Raw genomic sequence first — 25,700 nt, forward strand, 5'->3', positions numbered from 1 at the left:
TCTATTCCTTTCTTTTCTTTTCTTTTCTTTTCTTTTCTTTTCCTTTCTTCTCTTCACTTTTCCTTTCATCTCTTCACTTTTCCTTTGTTTTTTCTCTCTCTCTGGTCTGTCTTGAGTGCTGGAATGAGGTTCTAGTGGGTAAGTCACTTGATTGTTTTGCTTTGCTTGTTGTGTGGGTTCTTTTGTTTCCTTTTTTTTTTTCTCTCCTTTCTTTTTCGAGGGATTGCTTCTCTATATTGGAATAACTTATGTTAGTGGTTTTTTGGCTGTGCATGGATTGGTTGTTTTGGTGGTTGTGGGTTTGTTTTCTTGGTCGGATACATATATATAAATATATATATACCTAGGTATATAGATACTCCGTAATAGCAGCATCATCGACTGGGTCAACTTCAATTGGTACGTTACTGTACTTTGAATGGTTGAGATCGCTTGACAAACTCAAGGTACGGTATATACATGCTTTAGGTGTAAGGTTACTCATCTATGTACGCGATGAACCAAATCAGGCAGACAGAAAATGCCACAACAAAAACAAAGAGACAAACAACAACGAAGAAAACCAAACCAAGCCAAACCAGCTACAAAGCCAGCCTGCGTTCTATAAGTCATATCGCATCCAGTATAAAGCAAATAGCAATATCACTCCCCATCCTCAGGCACATCCAGCTCATCCTCCTGCGAAACCTTCGTCCCCTTCACATTGTGCTCCACCTCCGCAACCAACCCATCCATAAACTCCTTATCAGTCCCCACAAGCGTGACTGTATTGCGCTTCTTCTCCCAGCGGGGATAGGACCCGACCTTAACGCCACGCGCCTCAACCCGCCCCGCCAGCTCCGTCAGGTAAGGCGCGACCTCGCTCTCGGGAAGCGGCGTGCTAAACAGATACCGGTAGATGCCGGTTCCCTCGGGGTTCGACAGCCGCGGCAGCAGCGACGGCTTGAGGTTATCGAGGAGGCGCTCGAAGAGACGCGGGACGCCCGGGAGGATGTAAACGTTGCCGTTGACGACGGCGATGGGCACCCACATGTCGTCTGCGACGAAGACGGCTTGCGCGGCGAGGGGAACGGCGGGGTCGTGCGGGAGTTCGACCATGCGCAGCTTGGCGGTGAGCATGGGGGAGGGTGTGTCCCAGTCGAATTGGGGCTGCATGGGGTGGGGGCGGGAGAGTTTCTTCATGCGCGCGAAGGCTTCTTGGTGGAGTTGGAGGTTGAGGCCGAAGGCTTTGGCGATGGATTCGTAGGTGATGTCGTCGTGGCTGTAGGAGATGGGTTAGCTTTTTGTCTGTGTCTTTCTTTATTATTGTTTTGTTAGAGGGCAGAAGACGAACGTTGGCCCGATGCCGCCGCTGGTGACGACAAAGTCGTAGTTGTTGCTCATGCGGCGGACGGCTTCGCTGATTTCTCCTTCATCGTCGGCGATGACCTCGATGCGTTTCAGTTGGATTCCGAGGGAAAAGCAGAACTTGGCGAAGTAGGCCGAGTTCGTGTCGATTGTCTGTTCTCGATGATTAGCACCAGGCAAGAATGGTAGACCACTAGGATGATAATCTAATGGACTCGATAGAGTGGTGTAGGGTGCGTACCTTCCCACCGAGTACTTCATCGCCAATGATCAAGCATGCTGCCGTGTGGATGGTCTTTTGGCCGTTGGTGAGGGCGGATGATGTCATTTTCGGGGAGAGCTCGCGGGACAGGGGCAGAGAGGACGTTGACGATGGAAAAGCCGGGGCAGTCGATATCTGGGATAAAGACGGACGAGAAAGATGGCGGGAGAGTTGACCGAGCCGAGCGAACATGCCTCCAAGCAGAAGAGCAGGGAAATCGACAGAAAGCTAAGGAAGAACGGCAGAGAAGAGCGATTTGTTTATCAATTACTGAAGAAAGACGAGAGGGGGAAAGATGAGACAAGCCAGAGGGCGGAGAAGAACGCCAACGGGTGGGGAATCAATTATCCAGCATGTTCAAGCTGTCTCCCCATCCCACCTTTTTCTCTCTCCTCCACGCCATCTTTTCGTCTTGACTCGACCCCACTTCCAACGCAGGAGTATCTCCTTTTTATCGACCTTTATTGGTTTCATCTATATTGCCTTGTCGCACAGTATACCGCCCGATTATAGATACTGCGATCATTCCACACAGCGTCATGGTGAGCGGAAGTGCCCCGCATCGCATGCGGAAGACGGGGGTTTGCTAACAACCATCTCTCCCACCACAGTCCGAGTCGCGATTATACTCCTTCTCCCCGGAGACCAAAGAAAAGCTTCGCAAGTTCCGCTTGGGGACCTCGCGAGCCAAGGATGCGCAAGCCCTCATATGTACGCTCCGTCCGTCTTTTTGATTCCAGCCCGAGTTCCCTGTCGCGTGTGACAAATGTCCATCATGTCCATCCAATGGCCGGTAGCCGAACAGAACAATCCCAGAATTGACGACCGACTCGACAGACATCATCGACTCCAAGAACCACGAGATCCGCCCGGAAGATGAACAGGTCTACAGCAAGATGGAGGACCTGGCGGATGAACTGCCCGAATCCTCGCCGCGGTTCATCCTGTTGAGCTACCCGTTGACTTTGGTGCGTCCCTCCACATTCTCTGTCCACGCCGTGTCCGATCACTCTGCAGGATTTGCTAATGTTTTCGTGACTAGGGATCCGGCCGCTTGACTGTCCCCTATGTCCTCCTCTACTGGCTCCCCGAAAACTGCAACCCCACCTCGCGCATGACGTATGCGGGCGCAGTCGAACTGATGCGCGCCACGGCGGAGGTCAACCGCGTGATCGAGGTCCACGAGGAGGACGATATCACTTCGATAGAGTCGAAGTTGCAGGGTGCGGATTGAGAGCAGGTCACATCATAGTTAATGGATGCGTTTTATAAGGGGCGGCGTTGTGTATTTGACCGGTTTTATGACGGTGGATTCAGAATCGATAGAAACATACATCATCCAACCTGTTTTCTGTATTGTCACTCCCTCGTCGGTTAGGACATCTGTCAGAATACCCAGCTTGAATGTTCTATCTCAGTCTAAGGTCATCTTCTCGGTGCTCAGGGGTCACAACTTATCGATAAGGACCAAAGAGTGAGCTTCCTACCCGAAGCGATCATGGACGGAGCGACGGGTAATCTCAACACGAAGAACGGGGCAACACGTTAGAAAAAGGATAGAGGTTGATCAGGTCCCACGAAGACTCCGCAAGGCTTTCCTCCCCGTCCAGCATCCTGTCTTCCATAAATCCCAAGGGGGAAGAGGGGCAGCACGCTTTCCACTCTCCTCCCCAAACCAATCAAAGACAGCAATGGTATCATGCTATTGATCCTCCTCAATGTATCCGCAGTCCGTACGTTGCATCTGCCATCCCCTCCCCGGAACCGTTATACGGCTCCGTTGTCCTCCCCACCACGCTACAGTGGAGCCAAAAGATATGGATCGGGTTCCCGGTTAGGTAGGAGACTTCCTTCAACTGCCTACCCTTAGCGGACAGCAATCAACTCATTGGAGGGAACCGCTTCCGATACGATCCACCAGAGACCCGCAGATCGGTGAGTTCATGCCCACGGAAATTGGAAACAAGCTAGTCACAGCCGGGGCTAAACGTAAATACATTATTAAAGTGGTATGGTGTCAGTATTGTGAACAGAAACGGGACCATGCATGGGCAATAGCACTATCCGTCCTGACATCCGACCACCACAGGAGTAGGAGTAAGGACAGAGCAGCGGCTAATCTTACCATTCATTGGGATTCTCGCAGGCCCCGTAATCCTGCCGTCGATTTCAACCCAATGAGCTGTACGGGATTTCGGCACGGACCAAATCGTGGATAGGTGTTTGGGGGCTTTGTCTGAGACTGACTTTGACTTGCAAACTTTGAGACTCTCGGTCGGACCTCTTCCATCGTTTGACTGATATCTGTTAGTATTACCATAGCCAGTCCAGAGTATTTGTTCTGAAAACATCATCGTAGATACCACCACAGCCATACTTCGTACCACTCCAACCCCCCCATCCAATCCTCACCCGCAGAATGGTTAGTCTGTATTCCCCAGACCGTCCACACGCATAGTACGACTCACAATGGGGAAATAAAAAACGCCTCAATCAGCGGAACAACCACCGTTGCAATCCGGTAGGCAGATTTTCTCCGATGGGGTGAGGGAGGGGCTTGCACTAACCCGGGCGTCGTGGCACAGCCGGGTTTCCCCCTCTCTAACTAAACCTCCTGACGAACCACACACCGCGGCTCCGACTGGGGTGTTTAGTAGGTCGATGATTGCTACTTCCATCTCTGGAGTAGCATACTGAGGGAAAGGTAAAGTCTTCATCTCGCTAATCACACCACCACCACCACCATCCGCAAGCGGGCCGTTTGGGTTCTGCATGGAATGTTTCCCCCGTTCTTTAGCCGACGGCGATGATGATGATGGTGATGGTGATGGTGATGGCTTGGCTCTGACTTCTTGTGTCGGACTGCTAGCCAGGGCTGTGTCGCGCATTATGCATTGCGTTTAGATGATTACTACACTACCTTGGCTTAGCGAATGGGTGCGTGTTAAGTGTTTCGTTTGGGTGATGGGCGCGTCCACTGTGCATGGGTCTCCCATTGTCACGACTTACGGAGGAGAGACGATCGGGAACGGATGATTTCATCGTGCTATGGTGGTGGTTGTGGATTTCAAATGGGGATTGTTGCATGGGTAGTGTGGTGTGGTGTGGTGTGGCCGGAGGAGACCAGGTAGATATCTATTTATCTATTTGAATAAAGGCTACTGCCGTATACAGCATACAGCGCCGATGGTCGACAGCGATCTCGTCAGGGATTACTGCGGCATCGTGACTCTCATTCCTAGCTACTGAGTATTGACAGGGGGGGATAATAAGTGACTGTATCTTATTTTAATCATTCTATTGATTTATTTTATTTTAATTTTCGAAGCCTGTCAGGTAGAGTGGGGAATATCGCCGATAAGCCACGAGTCTGGAGTTTAGGCCTGCGAATCCTACTCCTACTCCGTATTGAGTATGAGAAGGTCATAAATGAATAGAAGAATGATAAGAATCACAAGAATAAGCCATGCGACGCCATGCGCTCAACTTCAAGTCCCGTAGGGGGGGCCCCGGTCACCGATCGATCTACGCATAACGACCTCGCAGGCACTTACTACCTACCTATCTAAGTACTGACCAACCGTGAAAGGCTAGTTTAGTTAGTTTCACTTGATCAGCTCGTCCATCATTCTGTCAATCTGCCTGGGCCACTGATGGGCTAGCTCCTGTCATGGCTAGTTTAGTGGTAAGTGGAAAGGAGTCAGGACGAACTCCTGCCGAGGCCCGGCCGATCCAGGACTATTCCTGGTCTATTGGATTCGGGGAAACTATAGAGGCAGCTATTGTTCCGTGGGATTTTCTGGCAGGTGGCTAATTCGTAGTTCGATGGTTAGGTTCCTGCCGAATGGAGGTATGGGTTGATTATCTACTGTGTGCTTCTAGGGTATACTTATCTTGGGGGTAACTATATGATTTATGATCAGAGATAGATAATCAAGATAATATAGGAGAATGGGACTACGGAGACTTTGGTGTTTCGTAATTTGTGACAGTATGAAGGGTAAACTATGATATGATCATAAGAACAATGATGGTAACTGTTACAACAAGGACAATGAGAAGAAATCAGAATAAGAATAGGAATATGGATAGTAAATGAAGAAAAAAACCATAACGATAGATTCCTTAAAATAACATGTCTCCTACTGAGTATAAAGTACCATGTATGATAATCCCCTACTATGTATGGAACCCGACGCGCCCGGAGTCTGGTCATATTCTCGGGGTTTGGAGTCGACTAGAGAAGCTGTGCCGCAATGCTTCTCGGTATTTGCCAGTCACTGGATCGCCATTCTACGTCACACGGGGTTGGGGCCAATCCTGTCGGTGGTGTCAAGAAAAAAGAGTCTTAATGAAGAGACAGATGAATGAATCAAGAGAAATAAAGAGAAATAAAGACAAAGAGATATAAGACTACTGTCAAGTATAATCTATCTATCATATTCTTCCATGTGGCTACTGGTTCATCGATGGCCTGATTCATGGATCATCAACGTCCCCGGTCGCATCATCCTTATGCAAACCAGGGTGTTGGGAAACCACGCATAAAAAACATCATAAATCCCGAATGATGGGCAACGATTCGGGGTTTGTGTTTCCACCACGGGATTCGAAGAGTTCATAACTTCAGGTCTAAGCGACCGGAAGGAATGACTACTGCCTGAGTGGGTAAGGTGTGCTCCACCCCCCGACAAAAGGTTATCCGGGCCCCATTTGCACCAACCACAGGACTGTCCCGGTGGAGCCCGGGTCGGGGCTCGCACGGATCGTAACTAACCTGACTTGGTGGTTTTTCCCCTATGGTATGGGCTGTATGGGCTTGTATTCTCTAGTATTTCGGTCTTATGGTGTACTAATGTTGTCTAAATCATGTTGGTCGGTACGGGTAAACAGGTAACGAAAAAGCAAAACGTCCCAAGAAAATCCCTGATCTTCCCCCCTTCCCCTAAATATTGAATCACCCCATATTCCATTCTACCCGTCTTGAGATATGTAGGGAAGTACGGAGTAAAGAAAAATAGATAATCAAAAGATAGAAAATCAAATAAGATAATGATAGTATCAAAAAAATAAAAATAAAATAAAAAACAAAAAATAAAAATAATTAGGATTATCCCCTGTATAAACACCCCGTCATACATAATACCCCCTGTCACCCGGTCACCCTACTAAAACCATGTGCCACACGCACTTGCGAAAGGTCTAAAGGTTCCAACTGACGCTGATAACTTGCATTGTACATCAAACCACCAGCCAACCACTTTCCCTTCTTCCCACCCAACTTACCCACCACCCCCTCTCGCTCGCCCAGCTCTCCCCCCCGAATCGTCTTGTATTTAGCGTTCGACTCACGCTGTGGCGCTCTGAACTGTTTGATTTCTTTTCTTTTTTTCCTTCTTCTCACCCTCGATCGATTCTGTTCGGTTTGAAGGATTTGTACGGTTTAATTGAGTGTATTCCGTACAGGAGGATACGCGTATCAGGTACGTATCATACCATACAACCAACGGCGCCTGGTATCACACCCATACCTACTTAATATTATCCTTCTCCCTCACACCGTCTCCTCGGGTCCTCCCAAACCTCTGGAATTTGGACCCCCCGTGTCAACCAACCTGTCACAGTCCAATTTCACTGCAGGCTGACTTAACCCGACTCTAACTCCCCTGCTCTAGACAGCTTTTGCCACCGCATCTTCTGCTTCATTTATTTCTCCCATCTTGCCCTCTCGTGCATTAGTTTCATTCGACCATTTTTCCCACTCGGCTAATCCGCCCAAACATCCCTCGTACTGGGATCGATCGAACTGGTGGCATTCCTTGCCAAGTATATCACCACTATCGCTGGAAGGCGCCCATGAAAGATTCGATTGGATTGTGGGATTGAAAACTGCATCGTCATCTATTTATCGTCCAATCGAGAATTCGACTCAACCCCCGATCGTATTCACCCAATTGCAACCGGTTCATCTCTAGCATCATTTGTTGGACACCAGCGCCACTCGACCACCCGAAGCAACATGTCGAGCCCGACCGATCCCACCCGCCCTGGCAAGGGTAAGCAGGAAGGCCTGGGCAAGTATATCAAGCGCATGAGCACCGCCTTGAAGAGGACCTCTACCTCCAAGTCTGTCGCTGGATCTGCCGCCGAAAGATCCCCCACCCAGGAAACCACCCCGACCGCGGCGTACGTCTTCACATGGTTGGTTCGAGAGTGTAGAATGTAAGCTGACTAGAATGCAGACCTAAATCCAAGACCAAGCCGGCCGCGACCAAGGAACCCGCCTTCAAACCTGCGCCGCCACAGCCCGCCATGCTGTCCCACTGGAGCGTTGTGCAGGAGGAGAAGGCTCGCGCCCTCTTCGCCAAATACGGCATGACTCTCGACCCGGGCGAGTGGAAGTCACCCAACGACGTGACCGTCCAACGCGTGACCAAGCCGATCCGCATGAGAGTGCGCCGCACCTGCCACCGCTGCCAGACCACCTTCGGCCCCGACAAGCTCTGCGTCAACTGCCAGCATGTCCGCTGCAAGAAGTGCCCCCGCCATCCCGCCGCCAAGTCCCACGATCACGGCCAGCAGAACACCGAGGCCGCCCTCAAGGCCATTCTCGCCCGCAAAGCGAACCCGGCCATGGCTGCCACCAAGCGCAAGGAACCCGAACTGACGCTGCCTTCTCGCACCGGCGGCCAGGACCTGGTGCGCCGCCCGATCGTGCAGAGAGTTCGCCGCACCTGCCACCGCTGCTGCGTTGTCTTCGCTTCGGGTACCAATGAATGCGCCAGCTGCCATCACATTCGGTGCAAGAAGTGTCCTCGCGACCCGTATGTTCCTCTTTCTTTGAGTGTATGTCTGAGTTGTACTGACTGTTGCGACCGGCAGGCCCAAACTCCACAAATATCCCGATGGATACCCGGGCGATGCCGAACCTCCCCGCGAGCAGCCCCCGCGTGCGTGGCGAAAGCCACGCCAGCGCGTTCGCTACACCTGCCATCAGTGCTCGACCGTTTACCGATCGGGCGAGAAGTTGTGCTCGAACTGCGGCCAGGAGAAGGGTCCGCAGACTCTCCGCGACCCGTACGCCTCCCATCTCCCATCCCGTCGCCCAATTGAACCAGCAGGCTAATAAATTACAGGCCCAAGAAGCAGCGACCCGAGCCCGACCCCGCGATCGTAAAGCAAGTGGAGGAACGACTGGCCAAGGTCAACTTGGACCTGAAACCGGGCGAATAAGCTACAGACATTCAACCAGCTATCCGCGTACGCGGTTCTCACTCAGCTTATTCCGGTCATTCGGCAGCAAAACCAACTTTTGCGTCCACTCCTTACGATAACGATTCCCCTTGACATTTTACTCTACTTCTTTCAAGCGCAGCGAAGAGACACTGCCCAGTGCCTACGGGCAGAAGGCCATCATCCGTCTCTGGATCAGCTTTTATTATTCATCAAAACATTTTACACACCACTACACAATGTCACCCACGTTGTTCAGTTGACCCGGTCAAGCGAACCAACCATTCAACCAGTTCAACCCAGTTCAATGCAAATCGTAAAACTACCACTTCCCCCAAAACAACCACCTGCAGTGTAGTATGTACGTACACATGTAACGTTCTCCCCAAGCGTCGCACCCGTCCAACTCCCGTAAAATTATACCCAATCATGCGCGTAAGCGTGGTAAACGCACACACCCACCCACCCGGCTGTCTGGAACTGACAGGTAAACCAGTACCTAAGCAAGCAAGTAAGCAGCCAGCCAGCTAAACCAAGCTCCCTAACTGGTCGGATCGACCTAAGCAAGTTAACAAGCGAGGAGTATAAGGTATGTATGTATGTATCTCGGAACGAGTGGATTCATCGGGGAGTGGATGCTGGACGGGAGGGAGGGAGGACGAGGTGGGGCTGGCTGGCTGGCTGGGTTTTTTTGTTCCGTGGGTGGGATTGAACCTTTTTTTTAACTTTGTTTATTTTTATTTCTTTGTTTATTTATATTTTTATTGATGTTTTTTATTTTTTTTTTATTTTTTACTATATATCGTTATGAAGTGGAATGTTTGTTTTGGTCGGGCTTGGAGCCAAGTAAGTAATGTATTCATGGCTGGGTTACTTGGGAGGTAGGTACCTAGGTACTGTAGCTATTCATAAGTTTTATATAGATACAGTTGAGTAGAGTGAAGAAAAGGGACATTGAATTGTGTTACCTACGTACCTACGTACCTCCTTACCTACCTACACAATCTACGAAAGTAGTTAAATCCAGAGACATATGAAATGGTTGAACGAGATCCTACTATTGGTATACACCTATAATGTACAGAGTATAGACAGGGTAAGATCGGACCTACGAGTCATGGGTTTGTCTGGATCTGACTTTTTACTTTGAGTCAGTCTGTGGGTGTATTTCATTTTCGGACTTGGAGATGGATTGCTCAAGCAAACATTAGGTAATACTTGATACTGTTTATAGTATCTGATTGCTTTCTTTCAGTTGAACTCAATCGCTTTATTTTGGAGTTTAAACTGTGGGAGTATAATGTTGCAAGAATTTTTCTAGCTTAACTTAATCCAATTTGATGAATTAATCAATTGATCGAAAGAATAATATCGAAGAAAGAACATTGATCGGAATCCACCGATATCTTACCTTAATAAATTCAATTTAATACTTAGGGTACTGTATATACCTAATACCTACGTGGTAAGTATCCATTCACAATTCAATATATTACACTCATCCTCCTCCCTCCTCCCCAGTCCATCCTCCCCCCTACTATCCACCATAACATCCACCACTAACCCGGGAACCTCCCCATCCCAAAGGATCAAAAATACACCTCACCTTCCTCGGGGAACAAACACCCCCCCAAAACTCCACCCATATAACCACCAAAGACCGACCCGCGCGTTCAAATCCCGCCGGCGAGCAACCCGACCAGCCCGGCCCGTAGGAATCAGCGAAGTGAGTATCCACAAGTGGGGCTTGAATGGATGTGTTGGCCTTAATTCAGCTAGCCGGGTCAGACCATCGCCTCCCACTCTACGCGCTTATTGGAGTAGTGGGTGGTTTAGTGCTGCGCTAGTGGGGTGGGTGTAGGTACCTAGTGGCTGGGTCGGGTTGGGTGACGGGGCGGGTTCCGTGGTGTTGGGTTTGGAGGGGTCTGGAATGGAACGGTGGGTGGGTTTTTGTTTACCTGTCTACCGACTCAGTAGTCAGGAGCTACATATGGTAAGATGGGTAGGTAGATATAGGCGATGTTTGGGATAGATTGCTGGCTGGCTGGCTGGTTAGTTCGGGTAGGATGGATGGTGAGACTTAGGTATTATGTCCTTTGTTGATACTTCCAATAAACGGGATATAATGAATGGATAATACGGAGAATAGAATATTTGTGTCATCTCGGGGATAACCGTGAATACAATGGAATAGAAAAAAGCTTTCCCCTGACATATTCTGTCCCTAGCCTAATTACATCATCCACGACGCCCAGGCACAATAGTATGACATCTGTCAATGGTGCTTCATCTAGGGACGATGATGATTTAGCGTGGCACTCTCCACTGATGTACGGGTAGTCTAGACCATCGACGACTGATCTTCGTTGAGTACAAATCAGATCAAGTATAAGGAGTATGTACCAGTGAAGCAGCAAACCCCTAGCGTAGATATATCAATAACATCCGTGCGGCTGAGCCCTTCGATCGGTGATTGTGTGGATGGACGTCGGGATCTTGGTAGGGACTTGTCTTGGCGGGGATTTACAGTTAGGCTTGATATGTAAATTTGTCTCATATGTATACTACGTATAGTATTCAGTAGATAGGAGGTTTTTATGGATGTTTTGTAGTTCAATAGGAATGACTGTTGTATATACATTGTCTGGATATAGTCTGCAGCTCACTCTACTGATATGTCACCGAATATCCGAGAACACGGTAGATTCTGCAGAGGCAAGATAGAAGCAAATGAACTATTACCGAAGAAGCACTCTTCAAAGAGTTTATGTTTGGATTTGTTCAATCTGAATACACATGGGTTCAGCCCCCGAGAGCTGACGCCCTGCTTTTTGTTTGAAAGAGATGAGTATACGGGGTGTGCTGGGATATCAGATTGAAACCCCGACCAAATGCCGATTCGGTACTTTGGTGAGTAGCTGAGATATTATTATCATTTCGTTCAATCGCCAGCCTCGAAGCTGATCCTTACCATAGTACTGACCGAGGTGTCTTTCCCACAAGTGATACTATACTCGGGATTCTGGGACCGTGTCGGGAATCTGATATCGGGGTTCCGCATACTGTCTTGTGAAATCTCGCTGAAGACCGAACTGGACTAAACCAAACCCATATCATAAAGCAAAACAAAAGAGAAAAAATAAACCGACGTCGATCGACTAGACCCCGTATAACCCACTATCATCTCAGTGTCTTAGCTTCGGCGACCAAGACAGACCACGCGGATAACGAATATCAGGCACTATTTCAAGATCAACACCTTCGAATCAGGGGCACCCGGAAGAAACACCCGTAACAAAACAAGCAGCACCTGCAGCTCGGGCTCTAGCTAACCCTCAAGCATTCAATAGACAGACAGACACGATTCGAAGAAAATGTATCACCATTGTCGATCCTCCGACGGGACAAATTTAGAGATCGGACCTACCCCAAGAGGAAGGACTCGGTGGGTTAGTAGTAGAGAGTGGGTCTGATAGTGGAAGATTCCGGGATTCCCCCTTCCCCTCCTTCAAGATAGGAGAACTATGTGAAACGACAGGACGTGCCTCGGTTGGGGATATTTATGGCTTCCCCCGTCCGTTGGATCGGTATATGTGTATTCTCCTGATGCCGGGATCTCGGAACAACGCGTATGGCGTGTCATGTTTGGTCTGGACTTGTCGATGGCGCGAAGCTTATCCTTTTAGTTCGATGCTATCCTTTTTTTAACTATTGGAAATGAAGCAGGCGTTTGAGGTATCTCGTTAGTGGGGTTGATGGTGCCTGGTTGAGCTTCACTTCCTAGGAGCGAAATTGACAATTTGTGCTGAGTATAAATTTGGATAAAATTATCTTGAATGATCCTTGTCACTAGGTAAATGGATAATGAAGCATTGCCCGCTTTATCTGTAAAAACCAGACCTTGCTATCTAGGAATTGCTGTCCGCCATCAGTTTGCTAAAGAGAGGGACGCTATGATAGTCGTCACCACGTACTGATAGTTCGTGCTTTACTTCTAGAGGTGTTACAGTCACTACACTTAACATTTTTCAGTAGGAGAGCCACAGAGTATTCACATGAGTATCCACCAATCCAACGCGCTATTTATAGAGAAGAAAGAACACGCCTAAAGCAATTGTACAATACTAGATTTGATACTATTCAGTACTTGCGCACGAAAAGCTCTGGCTTTGAGGGTTGTCGTGTATAGCCTTGCCGGACGTATACAGCCCTAAACCACACTGTGTTCGTTAGAAGCTCTCATTGACCCAAGAACAAGAGACACGGGTTGACAAACCAAGACAATCCCACAACAGAGACAGAGAAGATTGACGAACGTCAAGGCTATCTTGCTGAAGGAAGAAAACCACCGGTGATAATTCATATACAGCCAGAAAATTCCCGGAATCCCTAGACAGAACCAACTGGCGAATAGCGCCGTCTGTCAGGAAGTCAGTACGCGTTGACCGAGAGGCGTCAAGAAGCCATGCACAAACCATCAAGCTGAGAAGATTATTGAACACCGGAATCGCCTCAGCGATAATCCACGAGACAATCCACAGAGACAATCCGATCGCCACCCACGAGCCGACGGCGACGAAATCGCGCTTCTGCATGCGGTTGGTGCCGGCGAAAACACGCACGTAGATAGATTTGCTTGCAACATGGCCTGTGAGGACGCCCGCGATGATGATCTGGTTTGGTTTTGATTATTAGGTCCCTGTTCCGGATTCAGAAGGCCCGCTGAGAACTCACTGTCGGCAGGGCGATGCCGTAGGCTACCTTTGAGACGACAGGGCCGGCGGCTCCTAGTGCTGGAGAGGGGACGTCCTCCCCGACGTAGCAGTATATGACGACGGCGGCAATGAGGTAGAGCGATATGTCGAGTGACTGGGTCAGGGCAAGCGACTTGGTGAAGTCTTTGGGGTCTTTGAGCTCGGCCATGAAGTTGAAGAAGGCGTTGTGGCTGGCTGGGCTGTGTCAGACTCGGTCTCTTCGCTTCCTCTCTTATGCCTTGTTCTCCACTGCGAGCTTACCAAATGCAAACACGACGTTCGACGCTGACGTGAAGCCGGTGACAAGGTTCGTATCCACGGTGGGCCCAACTTTGGGGGGCATCCTCTGCACACCAACCGCAATCATCGTCACGAGGACCGCACAGAAGATACTCGTGAACGCTGAGAAGAATAAGCCGACAGTGGAAAAACTATACTCCCCAGGATGCGCCGGAAAAGATACATACACGCCATCGACAGCCAAGACATATTCTTCAACGTCCGCGGCAAAGAGAGTAGCATAGAAACCACGAGCCCCACAACCCCGAAAACAATCGAGCAAGTAGCATGGCCGGTAATGGTATTCATGGCCGCAATGAACGTGACAATATGACTGGCCATAATGAAGATCAGGAAAAGCAGCTGCGCGCCGAAGAACAGCTCGCGCCCGAACCCGCCCATTAGCACCTCACCTGCATCCGCCATGCCAGAAATATGAGGGTACCTCAGTTTGAATTGTCCAATCACGTACCCGGTGTACGAGCATAGGATGCCCAGCCCGATAAGAATGACAACGGCTGGGGCGAGTCCTACGCCGGCTACGGCTGCTGGCAACGCGAGGATTCCTAGCGAGATGGTCATGGCGACCATTAGCAGACCACACTGCCTGTTTATGTTTGGGCTAGGGTCAGCGTGGTTAGACAGGCATGACGAGGAGGCGCGTACCACCATTTCAGAACTTTGTACTTGATTTCGGCGTCATGCTCGTCTCCGAAGGCGTCGTCGCGGTATGGTATGGGGCTGGCGGCTTGCACGTCTGGGTCCAGCACGCCGGTGTCCCCTGGTTGGTGCTTCTCTTCATTGACAGCCTCCATGTCGCGAGGCTGGTTTTCGATTTCTGGGTTCATTATAAGTGTATCACTGCTGCTATTATGGCTGTATCAAAGGTCATCACGGTCGTTGAGCGGAAGACGAAAGAAAGATCGTAGTTGGAATCGACAAAGACATCTCTCTGGACGGCGACAGCCCTGTCCCAAGTACTAGAACGAGCGCACCAAGAATACATGTTGTCTAATGTCAGATCTTGGATCGAAGCAAGGACTGACAGACCGCTATCCACAACAGGTGTCATGATCGGACCGATGCTATGGGAGAGAGCAAGGGGCTATGGCTAGTGGGAAGGCTCTGCAGCGGTTGTCGAAGATTGCATCTTTTTAACTGTCAAGTGAGAAGACAACTGATCAAACGACTTCTCAATATCGGTATCTGTCGCACTGCCATGGTTCAGGTTGCATACCAGCTTCTATATACCAGAGACTGTCTGTCTGACCCGACTGACGTCGAGGCGTGCGTCTGGATTCTACCTAGCGCCACCAAGAACATTAGACATTAAAGAGAGTCTAAGATAAGCCAGAATATCAAAAAAACTCAGAGAAGCGCAGTTCCAGTGGAGACAGTTCGTCCACAAGGTCCAATTGGAGTGCTAAGCACGAGTGACTTGGCGTAGATTCGCCTCCCCGTTGATAGCGAGAGAACTGTCCTATCCCCGGCATAGGGCACACAAATATGTCTATTAAACAGCTTTAAGATTATTCATACGTAAATGAGTCGTGCTAAGCCACTATTGAGAGCATTGCCAAAACCAACCAGGTGGTGGGATTGGAATCGCACACCGCTGGTTGCTTCGCCAAAATCTCCGAGTCGTCCAGAATAAGATGGATGTACAATTGTAGAGCCTCCTTGCGTCCGACACGTTCGTGTTGAAGGGTTATTGTCTTGCTTGGTGACATGTCTATTCTCTGGACAAAGTTCGAGCAAAGCTTGGGTAGGGCCTGCATGGCTCTCCTTTGACTGCCCGATGGCGCTGATACCTAGTCAGAGATATACAAGACAGCATTAACTAGATCAAAACCACGAGATTACCTGATTTTTCTTGCTTTTCACAAATAAACTGGTATGACCTTCTTCTCATGTCTAAAATTTGACGGTTATATGACTGAGATGTTATAAGCGGTGGACCGTCTCAACCAAACTCTGTGGAAGTCACGACGAATTGGAAAAAAGTATACTTTGCCAGCGAGAAAATATTGTACTGTGACCCACCTGAGTAAAGTCAAAATTCAGATGTTGGATATACACGTGGATGGGTAAGTGTGTTGTGGTATGTATATGCATGATTATATGCATATATTTATTAGCTGTCTGTAGAAAAGTCCATGCCGTCGTGTCGATGTGTATATACTGGGCGTAAATCTAGTTTCTGTACCAATGTATAATAACCAGTGAATATGAATTCTGCTGATGCTGGTAGACTGAAGCAATCTTCATAGATAGTATGGACTGGGGATGCTCGATTCTAGTTCAATCACCGCATTATATCATTTTCATTTTCATCTTGCGGATATAATATACTATTACCTCGGTACGCAAGAACACTATCATTCTATTCAGGCTTTCAAAACAAGCTAACTCATGTTATACTATCTAGAACATACAAAGAAAAATATACTCTATCAAAGTCTAGTACCCATATTCACATGAACCGCCTTGACCTGACTATAAGCCTCAAGACCAGCCTCACCCAGCTCTCGTCCAATACCACTCTGCTTGACACCCCCAAATGGCACCCGAGGATCACAATCTTGGCTACTATTGATCCAAACCATGCCGGACTCAATATCCGCCGCTACACGATGCGCGCGCTCCAGGTCGCGCGTAAACACAGAGGCGCCCAAACCATACGTGGTGTCGTTCGCTCGACGAACCGCCTCCTCCTCAGTAGCAAACGGCAGGATAACAACCACGGGACCAAAGACCTCTTCGCGGACAATGCGCATCTCATCCGTGACGTTGACGAACACCGTCGGACGCACGTAGTACCCGTTCTTGTTTTCCTCCTTCGAAGGAACATAGGTCTCTCCACCGGTAACGCACGTAGCGCCCTCGTCCTTTGCCATCTGGATATACGAGAGGATGCGTTCGTACTGCGCCCGCGTCACCTGCGGACCCTGGAACGTCGACGCATCCCACTGGTCGCCGACAGGCGCACTCTCCACAGCTTCGACGAACGATTCCAGGAAGCGCTGGAAGATACTCTCGTGGACGAAGACGCGCGACGTCGCGGTGCATATCTGGCCCTGGTTAGACATGATCCCGGAATGCGACCACTTGACAGCCTGCTCGAGGTCCGCGTCCGGAAACACCAGCAGAGGCGACTTCCCGCCCGTCTCTAGAGTGATGTTCTTGAGCGTGCCAGCTGCCATCTTCATGATCTCTCGTGCTGTCATCGTCGACCCAGTGAAGGCTACCTTGTCGACGAGCGCGTGCGACGCGAGCGTAGCGCCCGCTTCGCGCCCGTACCCATTAACGATGTTGACTACGCCAGGCGGGAATCCCGCCTCCTTGATCAGTTCCGCTAGAACCAAGACACTCAGAGGCGTCTGCTCGGCGGGCTTCAAGACGACCGTGTTCCCGCAGGCAAGCGCAGGGCCCAGCTTCCACGTCGCCATAGACAGGGGGTAGTTCCATGGGATGATCTGGCCCACGACGCCCACCGGCTGGCGCAGCGTGTAGGCGAACTTAGCCGGCGTCGTGCTGATTGTTTGGCCATATGTTTTGTCAGCCCAGCCGCTGTAGTATCGGATTGTGGTGATGGCTTCGGTGAGGTCTTCGTCTAGCGCGACGTGGTATGGTTTTCCTGGCTGGTTGTGAGTTAGTGCGCTTTATTGTTTTTGTTGGATAGTACGCACCATTATCCCATGCGTCAATTGAGGCGAATAATTCTCTTTTCTCCTCGATTAGATTGGCGAGCTTGGCCATCATTTGACCGCGGTCTGTCGCAGGGAGCTTTTTCCAGGACGGGTGGGATAGCGCCGTCTTGGCTGCCTGAACGGCGCGGTCGACATCTTCGGCGCTGGCGGCGTGGACGGTGGCAATTGGTTTGTCCGTTCTGCAGAAGGTTAGGAATTGATCTGATTAAGTTGATATAATCAAGGTAGATGATATACTCACGCGGGGTCGAGCGAAGTGATAGTCTGGCCACTCGAGGGGACGAATTCGTTGTTGATGAAGAGGCCGGTGGGCTGCCGGTAGCGGTGCCCATTCGGGGTGACAAGCTCCACGAGGAGATTGGCCATGGTTTCTTTTCCGAGGGTAAGAATGCCTATACAGTCACGCTGATTATAATGCTCATTTGTCTCGTCGTCGAATATATCTGGAGGGGTTCACTCTCTGCCCCGCGTTTAGTCTGCGCACCAATCCAGGAAGGTGATCCCGCTAACCCTAACTGATAACAGTGGACTCACCTACGAGGAAGGCAGTTCCGCATGGTGGAGGACAACGAAGTATGCCTACCAAAGGCTATATATAAGATGAATTATATCCTCTCGGCTGTCTTGCTTCATTACGCCTTTCTATTTCTATATAGTTGAATATTTTCATCCTCCAGTCTACCTCTGGCATCCACCAAAGCCCGACAAAATGGCAGACCTCTCCGGCATAATGGTAGCCCTAATCACCCCCTTCACAGACGACAAGACCCAGATCGACTCAAGCCGTCTTCAAGCGCACATCGAGCACCTCATCAACAGCGGCGTCCACGGGCTCGTCCCAGGCGGCAGCACAGGCGAGTTCACAACGATGAGCCTCCCCGAGCGCAAGCAGCTCACCGAGCTATGCGTCAAGTTTGCCGCAGGCCGCGTGCCCGTCATCGCCGGCACGGGCAGCACTTCTACGGCCGAGGCGGTCGAGCTAGGCGTGCACGCGGCGCAAACCGGCGCCGCGGCGCTGATGGTCGTGCCGCCGTTCTACGACCCCGTCAACCTGGAGCAGTTGAGGGAGCTCATGGCTGAGATTCACGACGCGTCTAAGTTGCCCATTGTTTACTACAATATCCCCTCTGCTTCGGGGTTGGCGCTGAGTCCGGCGGAGATTGCTGGTCTGTCTGATGTGGGTGTCAAGTATCTTAAGGATACATCGGGTAATGCCCCTGCATTGACAGAGCTGCTGTTTGGTCTGTCGGATAAAATCACTGCTTTTAATGGCTGGGATACCCTCACTTTTTATGGTCTGGCAGCTGGGGCAAGGGGAGGTGTTTGGGGCGCTGCGAACATCATCCCTGAGCTGGCGGTTGAGCTTTGGGATGCTGTTTCGGTGAAGGGAGACCTTAAAAAGGGACGCGAGCTTTGGGCTAAAGCCTGGCCGGTTTGCAAGTTTCTCGAGTCGCACAATTATGCTGCTGCTGTGAAAACGGGTGTTGAGCTGAGAGGTCAGTCGACCGGGGGTTTGCGCAAGCCGTTTGCTTTGCTTAACGAGAATTTGCAGGCAGAATTAAAGAGTTCGTTACAAGATGCCGGGGTAAAGACTATTTAATTAGTATTTTTGAGACAATATCTCTACCCGAGTCTGAATGGATACGCCTTAGAACCAAACTTGACAGCAGATCGTATAGTATTGATTCCGAGGTCGTTAAACGTCGTAGCTCATATCGCGTAAAAATAGAAGAGACGAGGGATGGGAAAGGTGCTTGAAAACAGACAGCGTTCAACATGGAAGGGAATATGTGGTACAAAATTCAGCAAAGCATGGGCCATAATTGCGCTTGTCTCGTGATGTCAATCCACGTCGGGACAGGCTCCCCACGATCAGTAGCTAGATGTTGATCTTGTTTGCGCCACAACTCAGCCATAATGCCCTTGGCCGTTCGGAAAGCAGCAAACCCGCACTTGGAGTCCGCCTCGTTAAGCCATTGCATGAATTCTTCACGCTGGGAATCCGTGATAGCTTCGCACCCTGCGATGAATGCCGGCCAGGCAGTTCCCGGGCCTGTAAGACTCTCATGCGGCATTGCGGTATTGAAGTGGTTCAATGCTGATATAACCTTGTCCACCTCACCCCCTAATACTACGGGATGAACCTGGCGGATGCGGCGATAGAAGAAGATTACCAAAGCTGCGCTCAATGCATGGATCATATGCCGTGCTGCCGTCGAGGTGTCGGTGTCCTCTATTTTCCCATCCCGCGATCGGCCAAGGCTAAAGGAACAGATCATGTTCTCTAAGAGCACGCTGCGTCGATGTAGGGTCTCCCATGCTTCAACATTGATTCCCTTGTATGACTTTTGCGCGATACGGAAAGATTCCATGACATTTGCGAGCCTGGTGGTCTGCGACACTAAGCTCAACCATGTCTCCGGAATACCGTAGGTCTGTTTATATAAGGTCTCCGGAAAGCTTCTTGAATCCTGCAAATGGATGTCATAAAAACCAGTTTCGCGGTCCTTGGGCTCATTAATATTGAGATCGCAGTCTGGGTTCCGAGACTCGAGGCGCAGGAAATCGTCTAGCCGCGTATTCCACTCGCTTGTGGCCGTCGCATTGTCACCGGGACGACGAAGTCGAAAATTAGATTCGAGGCTCTCTAAGAAAGAGCTAGATGGGCTGTAGTCGTGTAATACATAAGTACTTTCACCTACGATCCGTAGCCATGTGTAGACATGATGCAGAAGTCGAGCTTTCTGAGGAATTCTATGTTTTGACAGGCCCCGAAGGCGCAGAAGTCGCTCTGCATCGACCATGAAACATCGGGCATAATTTTGCTGGCCTGAAATAACCTGTTAAAATTAGCAACGCTTCGAAGTTAGCCATGTAGAAAGTGATGCACTGACCGCATATTCGATCAGGGCACAGAGGGCCATTAGCTGATCTTTATACTTGGCCTTCTTCGGTTCTTCGGTTTCATTCTTTAGCGACATCTTCATATGGCCTTTAGCTTCCTCAAACGCTTGACCCGCTACGCTTTGCCAATGGTCAACAGACCGCTCCAAACAGCTGCTGGGATTTAGGGCGAGGTATGTCGCAGAACATGCCAAAATGGCATAGAGGTTTGCTAAACGGGCAAGGCTTATGTCTTGTGTCTCGAGGATAGTCAAGTCGCCGAAAGTAGCCATAGCACCCGGAATGTTGAGCGTTTTCCATGGAGATTTTTGACCAAGAGGCATCGCTACCATCTTCGGGAGTACGATATCCTGAAAATGCTTCAATAAGAAGGGTACGTCCGCCAGAATATCCAACTGTTCTGATCCCACACCCACAGCATTGTGACTTGAAATTGGTCCCTGGGAAGAGTTTTGGATATGATCGGACATGACCAACAAACCAGACCCAAACATGGTTTCCGAAGTCAAATCCCAAGAATCTCCGTAGCCACTTAGGCCGACATCGAACGGAGGCTGTAAAGAGGATCCCAGTTGGTCGGGGCTGAACCCCAATATATCAGACCAGCGAAGAAAGTCATCCATGTACTCTAGAGACTCCAACATGGAGGGTGCAGGGCCAGACGTAGATGTATCACTAACACCGGTACCGCCTGGAGGGATGGGTGCAGCTAGTGGCATTGGAGTCACAGGGGATTCCTGATTCACCTCCTGAGCAGCAGGCCGAGCAGAGACACGATCTCCTGATAGCCGAGATGGAGTAAAATCCAGAACTGAGAATGGACCAACAACGATCTCACTCTCTGAAGATCGTGTTGGGTCTCGTGATCTGAGGTCGATTTCGGCCAAGGAGGCATCTATTGAGCCTGATACTAGATCCGCTCCTAGCGAATTGCTCATCGACAATCTAGAACGCTCTATCAAATAAGACAGAAAGCAAGCGAATTAGGCCGGGTACATAATTCAGAAGTTCGGGGGCGTATATTCACCGGTATAAAGATGCCGGCGAGTTCCATGATGAATATCCTCAGCACCATCCTCACCAACGCCACTGGAGCGCATCCAGCGCACTTTGCCCGGGAAGCCTTCACAGCGCAAGCCCAGGGTGCGACAAGAGCGACAGGCGGGTCTTTTTTGGTCACATCTCACGTGGCGACGTCTACACGTCGAACAAGCTCCCAAGGCGTGGGATCGACGCGGGCGAAGCGACCCTGATGAGGAGTGCGTCATCGGGCCATTGATGATGGGCACGATGGACGGAGTAATCGAATCGACAGATGTCTGGAATGTTGTGTTATATTGATCCAATGCGTATTGATCATATGAAATCAATTGATCGAAAGAGAACTGAGATAGTTGGAGATTGGACAACCCCGCTGAGATGGGTAGTTGGTCCCGCTGTTGATGTCAGCTGATCGGGATCTCCTTCCTGGTTGGGAATTAGCCCTAATCTGGTCTCGATAGACGATATAGTCGGACGCTACTCTACAACTGTATGTCTCTAAGGCTTTGCTCAATTCAAAGAAAAAAACTTTATTCAAAAACAAATCACACGCTAGAGAGTGAATAAAGATTATTTTGAAGGCCGCGATTACTTCAATTCATTGCAATGGGGACTTAGCGCATCAGAACCGAGCCCCTGACTCAATAAAGAATACAAGGTTACATACGAAATCCAAAAGCGTTGAACTACTTCTTGTAGTCTAGTAGCTATGTTCTTTATTGTGTTGCAATATTATCGACGTCAGTTCTTGGACTTCAAACTATACATGTGCTGCAACAGGTGCTACACATTGGCTACAGTATTCAGAGCAACCCTAGTCGAGTCGCCTCCAGACGAAGAGTGACAGGAATCTCTTCTTGTAATGACCTTCCACTTGGAGTCCAACCCAGCAACAAACGAGCCCGTTGGGAGTTCTGCACGGCGTTGGTACCCCAGAGAATCCCCGCATGTCCTGACAGGACATCCGCCTCTTCATGACTGATCTCCTTGACCGTTGCAGAATCAGTCAATGCAAGCTCGTATGCCTCGTCTGCAATGATCTGTGCAATTTCTTTGAAACTCTGCAATTTTCAGTCATGCCATGCCCTTAAAAAGTATTAAGACACCCACTTACCATCGCGTCAATACCGAGAAAGTATAATCCGTTCTTATTCCACAAATCGCCATCTCCATCAAAAGCTGCCGCTCGCTCAACCAGCTTCAAAAACAGGCCACTGACATCAGTTATGTGGACGTTACTCCACGTGGCTTCTCCACGTCCAACCCGCACTGATGTTCGCGTCTGGGCTGCAACTCGCGCGAGTTCGGGAATCTGCACGCTTCGCTGCTTGGTGGGACCCCTGCCTTGGCCGTATATTATTGGAGGGAATATAAGTGCTGTTTTGGGGCCGGTGAGATTGAGGATGAAGTCGTCGACGGCTCGTTTGGCGGAGTTCTGGTGAATGATCCCTCGGACCTCGTCGGCGTCGGCCAAATCGCTAAATGTTTTGTCGGTTCCTTCCCCATATTTGCCGTTTACAATGTCGGAGATAGATAACACGCTTGCGCCTGATACCTGGATCCAGTAGGCTGGAATTGTCAACATTTATCAAAGCCAGTACTAGTTTAGAACGTACCTGGGTTGCCACGAGCGATGGCCTCGACGCTTTTGATATGACTGGAGCTGGCAGCATCTGGACCAGTTTAGCAAGTATTATTTTTGGATATCTGGTTTACTTACGGACAACCACGTCCGCCTGACTAGCTTCTTGCTCTAGCAGGGCTGTCGAGTCAAGATCACCTAGGACGACGCGCACATCGGGGTATTTCTTCGATATAGCAGCTGCTTTCGTGCTGTCACGCACCAAGATGCTGCAAGCATACTCTGGGTGTGTTGACTTTAAGAGATGTAGAATATCTCCGCCGATGTAGCCCGAGGCACCTGTGCTGCAATGGGGAAGAAAGATTAGTACATTTTGCTAACTACAAGGTAGAGAAAACGCACAGAAAGATTCGCGTCATTGTCCTTGTCAGAGTTTAAGTGTTATACCCTGATTGAAAGGAACATGCGTCTATGTTATTTACCCCTCATTGAGGGGCATGTGGTGTTGATATTTAAGATTTTGCTCAACTCCACAGACAAGGCAAGTCGTTCCGGTCTTGGAGGAGAAGCGGTGATAACACGATAGGGAACTGTTTCCTGGGGTATTGAAACTCGAATGATCGACAGATGGTCATTCATACAATTGAACCTATCATTGGTCTGCGAGGACTTGTGAAGTTGCTGGCTAATACTATATAATGGTTCAAACGGTTGATTTAAGACGCCTATCCGGCGCATTGCCCAATTTGCGACGAGTATAAAGTAATCCCTTGCCACAATACCATTTCTCTCCCCAGGCTCAAGTTTCCATCCTTTTCTAGCAAATTTCTTTTTTTACTATGGCCCATCGTGGCGAGTCGTTCCACAAGGACGTGTCATGCATTGCCGACCTCAAGGCGCTGGGAAGCAGCCGGCTCCCCAAGATGGTGCGAGGTTAGACTCCTACGCAGTGCATTGCCACTACACTGCTGACAAGGATAGACTACTATAATGAAGGCTCTATGGACCTCATAACGTACAGTAGCCCCATTTCCAAGAGCCTGCCATGTTTTCCTCTAACAATGTGTACTTGACCAGCCTGCGCGAGAACGAAGCCGCTTTCGATCGCTACAAGATCCGCCCCCGGGTTCTGAAAAACGTCAATCAGATCGACACAAGCACCACTATACTAGATACCAAGGTTTGCAACTATTCCCGTATATCTTGGTTCAAAACTCTCGTGATAATCCCAAGAAAAGGTCGCATTCCCCTTCGGATTTAGTCCCGCCGCGTCTCAGAAACTCGCCCATCCGGACGGCGAGCTCGCGACATCCCGCGCGGCCGCCAAACACGGAATCTGCATGGGTCTCTCGTCCTATTCAAACTACTCGCTAGAAGACGTGGCGGCTCAGGGCCTAGGGAATCCGTATGCGATGCAGATGTGTGTGCTGCGGGACCGGTCACTTACGCTTCAGTTGCTCAAGCGCGCAGAGAGTATGCCTTGCGTTTCTTCTGGATTCGAGTCGCTGTACTAAAAGGTTTCCTCAACTTAATAGAAGCAGGATATAAAGCTCTGTTTCTGTCCGTCGATGTCCCTGTTCTCGGCAAGCGTCTGAACGAGTATCGCAACAATTATCAGCTCCCCGAAGATATGGAGTGGCCGAATATTCTCAGCAATGGCGGAGACACGTCGAACAGGACCGAATATGGCGAGTAGTTCTCCATACCACGCCAGCCGAGTCATCCACTGATTGTCCTAGATCCTAGTCTCGATTGGGAGAGTACCATCCCATGGCTCCGAAAACACACCTTCCTCCAGATTTGGTTGAAAGGAAGTAAGTAAGCCCATAGCCACCCGAAACAAGATACACAAACCATACTGGAAGTTAAGCCGTGCAATTATAGTTAGCTGTTCCGAAGACATAGAACTGGCCATCCAATGCGGTGTCGATGGTGTCGTCATATCCAACCACGGTGGCCGCCAACTAGACGGTATCCCCGCGACGCTGGACACCTTGAGAGAATGTGCTCCACTTGCCCGTGGACGTATTTCTCTCGCCATTGACGGTGGAATTCGGCGTGGCTCGGATATCTTCAAAGCGCTGGCTTTGGGAGCAGACTATTGCTTTGTTGGAAGGATTCCCATTTGGGGCCTTGCCGTGAGTGATATGTCTCCTGTGTATGTGCGATGTGCTAACGAGGAAAAGTACAATGGGCAACAGGGCGTTGAGCTAGCAATTGAGATTCTACGCCAGGAATTGAAAATTACGATGGCGTTGGCTGGGTTAGTATTCTTCTCCTTCTCTTTGCGTTGCTAGTGCCTCGCTAATTGTTGTTTCAGGTGTCGGACTATCAGCGAAATTCAGAGATCTTATCTGTCTATCCTGCGTCCAGATGGTAAGCTGTGCAAGTTATGAGCCCTGGTCTTGGGTTAGTAGGATGTTTGTCTATAAACAAGCTGTGGTTGAGACTGGACGAAGTTCAATAATCTCACCGCAATTTTACTTTTGACTGAGAAGAATTCAATTTATGCATCTAGGGAATGCAATACCTAGGCTACAGGGACCACAGGATCCGCGACGAAGCACACATATGAGTTGCGACCTGAC

At 49.7% G+C, this 25,700-nt stretch overlaps 9 protein-coding genes across 9 annotated transcripts; 4 read left to right on the forward strand and 5 right to left on the reverse strand.

The window, feature by feature from the left end:
• Positions 1-642: 642 nt before the first annotated feature.
• Positions 643-1,675, reverse strand: BDW47DRAFT_121933 (flavin adenine dinucleotide pyrophosphatase; the record flags this gene model as incomplete). Its single annotated transcript, XM_024815740.1, has 3 exons — positions 643-1,261; positions 1,334-1,500; positions 1,589-1,675. 3 exons carry the CDS (start codon positions 1,673-1,675, stop codon positions 643-645), a joined length of 873 nt encoding a protein of 290 aa, XP_024676160.1.
• Positions 1,676-1,768: 93 nt separating this feature from the next.
• BDW47DRAFT_121934 (GMF family protein) lies at positions 1,769-2,843 on the forward strand (the record flags this gene model as incomplete). Its single annotated transcript, XM_024815741.1, has 5 exons — positions 1,769-1,941; positions 2,145-2,151; positions 2,221-2,320; positions 2,447-2,577; positions 2,652-2,843. The coding sequence occupies 5 exons, from the start codon at positions 1,769-1,771 to the stop codon at positions 2,841-2,843; spliced, it is 603 nt and encodes a 200-aa protein (XP_024676161.1).
• Positions 2,844-7,114: 4,271 nt separating this feature from the next.
• BDW47DRAFT_97954 (uncharacterized protein) lies at positions 7,115-9,164 on the forward strand. The gene is made up of 4 exons (XM_024820531.1): positions 7,115-7,795; positions 7,852-8,433; positions 8,492-8,686; positions 8,746-9,164. Exons 1-4 carry the CDS (start codon positions 7,629-7,631, stop codon positions 8,840-8,842), a joined length of 1,041 nt encoding a protein of 346 aa, XP_024676162.1. The 5' UTR covers positions 7,115-7,628; the 3' UTR covers positions 8,843-9,164.
• Positions 9,165-12,978: 3,814 nt separating this feature from the next.
• On the reverse strand, positions 12,979-14,723 carry BDW47DRAFT_131435 (transmembrane amino acid transporter protein-domain-containing protein; the record flags this gene model as incomplete). Its single annotated transcript, XM_024817309.1, has 7 exons — positions 12,979-13,062; positions 13,119-13,262; positions 13,318-13,515; positions 13,577-13,791; positions 13,858-13,998; positions 14,064-14,482; positions 14,542-14,723. 7 exons carry the CDS (start codon positions 14,721-14,723, stop codon positions 12,979-12,981), a joined length of 1,383 nt encoding a protein of 460 aa, XP_024676163.1.
• A 1,605-nt stretch (positions 14,724-16,328) lies between these two features.
• Positions 16,329-17,990, reverse strand: BDW47DRAFT_131437 (aldehyde dehydrogenase ALDH; the record flags this gene model as incomplete). Its single annotated transcript, XM_024817310.1, has 3 exons — positions 17,827-17,990; positions 17,565-17,764; positions 16,329-17,512 (listed from the first exon to the last, which is right to left on the reverse strand). Exons 1-3 carry the CDS (start codon positions 17,949-17,951, stop codon positions 16,329-16,331), a joined length of 1,509 nt encoding a protein of 502 aa, XP_024676164.1. The 5' UTR covers positions 17,952-17,990.
• Positions 17,991-18,294: 304 nt separating this feature from the next.
• BDW47DRAFT_121938 (dihydrodipicolinate synthase family protein) lies at positions 18,295-19,185 on the forward strand (the record flags this gene model as incomplete). The annotated part of the gene is made up of 1 exon (XM_024815742.1): positions 18,295-19,185. The coding sequence occupies one exon, from the start codon at positions 18,295-18,297 to the stop codon at positions 19,183-19,185; it is 891 nt and encodes a 296-aa protein (XP_024676165.1).
• Positions 19,186-19,382: 197 nt separating this feature from the next.
• Positions 19,383-21,831, reverse strand: BDW47DRAFT_25348 (Zn(II)2Cys6 transcription factor). The gene is made up of 3 exons (XM_024818571.1): positions 21,517-21,831; positions 20,480-21,444; positions 19,383-20,425 (listed from the first exon to the last, which is right to left on the reverse strand). Exons 1-3 carry the CDS (start codon positions 21,755-21,757, stop codon positions 19,388-19,390), a joined length of 2,244 nt encoding a protein of 747 aa, XP_024676166.1. The 5' UTR covers positions 21,758-21,831; the 3' UTR covers positions 19,383-19,387.
• A 502-nt stretch (positions 21,832-22,333) lies between these two features.
• Positions 22,334-23,531, reverse strand: BDW47DRAFT_114876 (uncharacterized protein; the record flags this gene model as incomplete). Its single annotated transcript, XM_024814730.1, has 5 exons — positions 22,334-22,591; positions 22,645-23,099; positions 23,147-23,203; positions 23,251-23,456; positions 23,515-23,531. 5 exons carry the CDS (start codon positions 23,529-23,531, stop codon positions 22,334-22,336), a joined length of 993 nt encoding a protein of 330 aa, XP_024676167.1.
• A 420-nt stretch (positions 23,532-23,951) lies between these two features.
• BDW47DRAFT_114877 (alpha-hydroxy acid oxidase) lies at positions 23,952-25,508 on the forward strand (the record flags this gene model as incomplete). Its single annotated transcript, XM_024814731.1, has 9 exons — positions 23,952-24,045; positions 24,094-24,127; positions 24,190-24,292; positions 24,351-24,585; positions 24,648-24,800; positions 24,852-24,926; positions 24,997-25,250; positions 25,299-25,375; positions 25,433-25,508. The coding sequence occupies 9 exons, from the start codon at positions 23,952-23,954 to the stop codon at positions 25,506-25,508; spliced, it is 1,101 nt and encodes a 366-aa protein (XP_024676168.1).
• Between the last annotated feature and the right edge of the window lie 192 nt (positions 25,509-25,700).

This window comes from Aspergillus candidus (genome assembly GCF_002847045.1).
Source record: "Aspergillus candidus strain CBS 102.13 unplaced genomic scaffold BDW47scaffold_2, whole genome shotgun sequence".
NCBI lineage: Eukaryota > Fungi > Ascomycota > Eurotiomycetes > Eurotiales > Aspergillaceae > Aspergillus > Aspergillus candidus.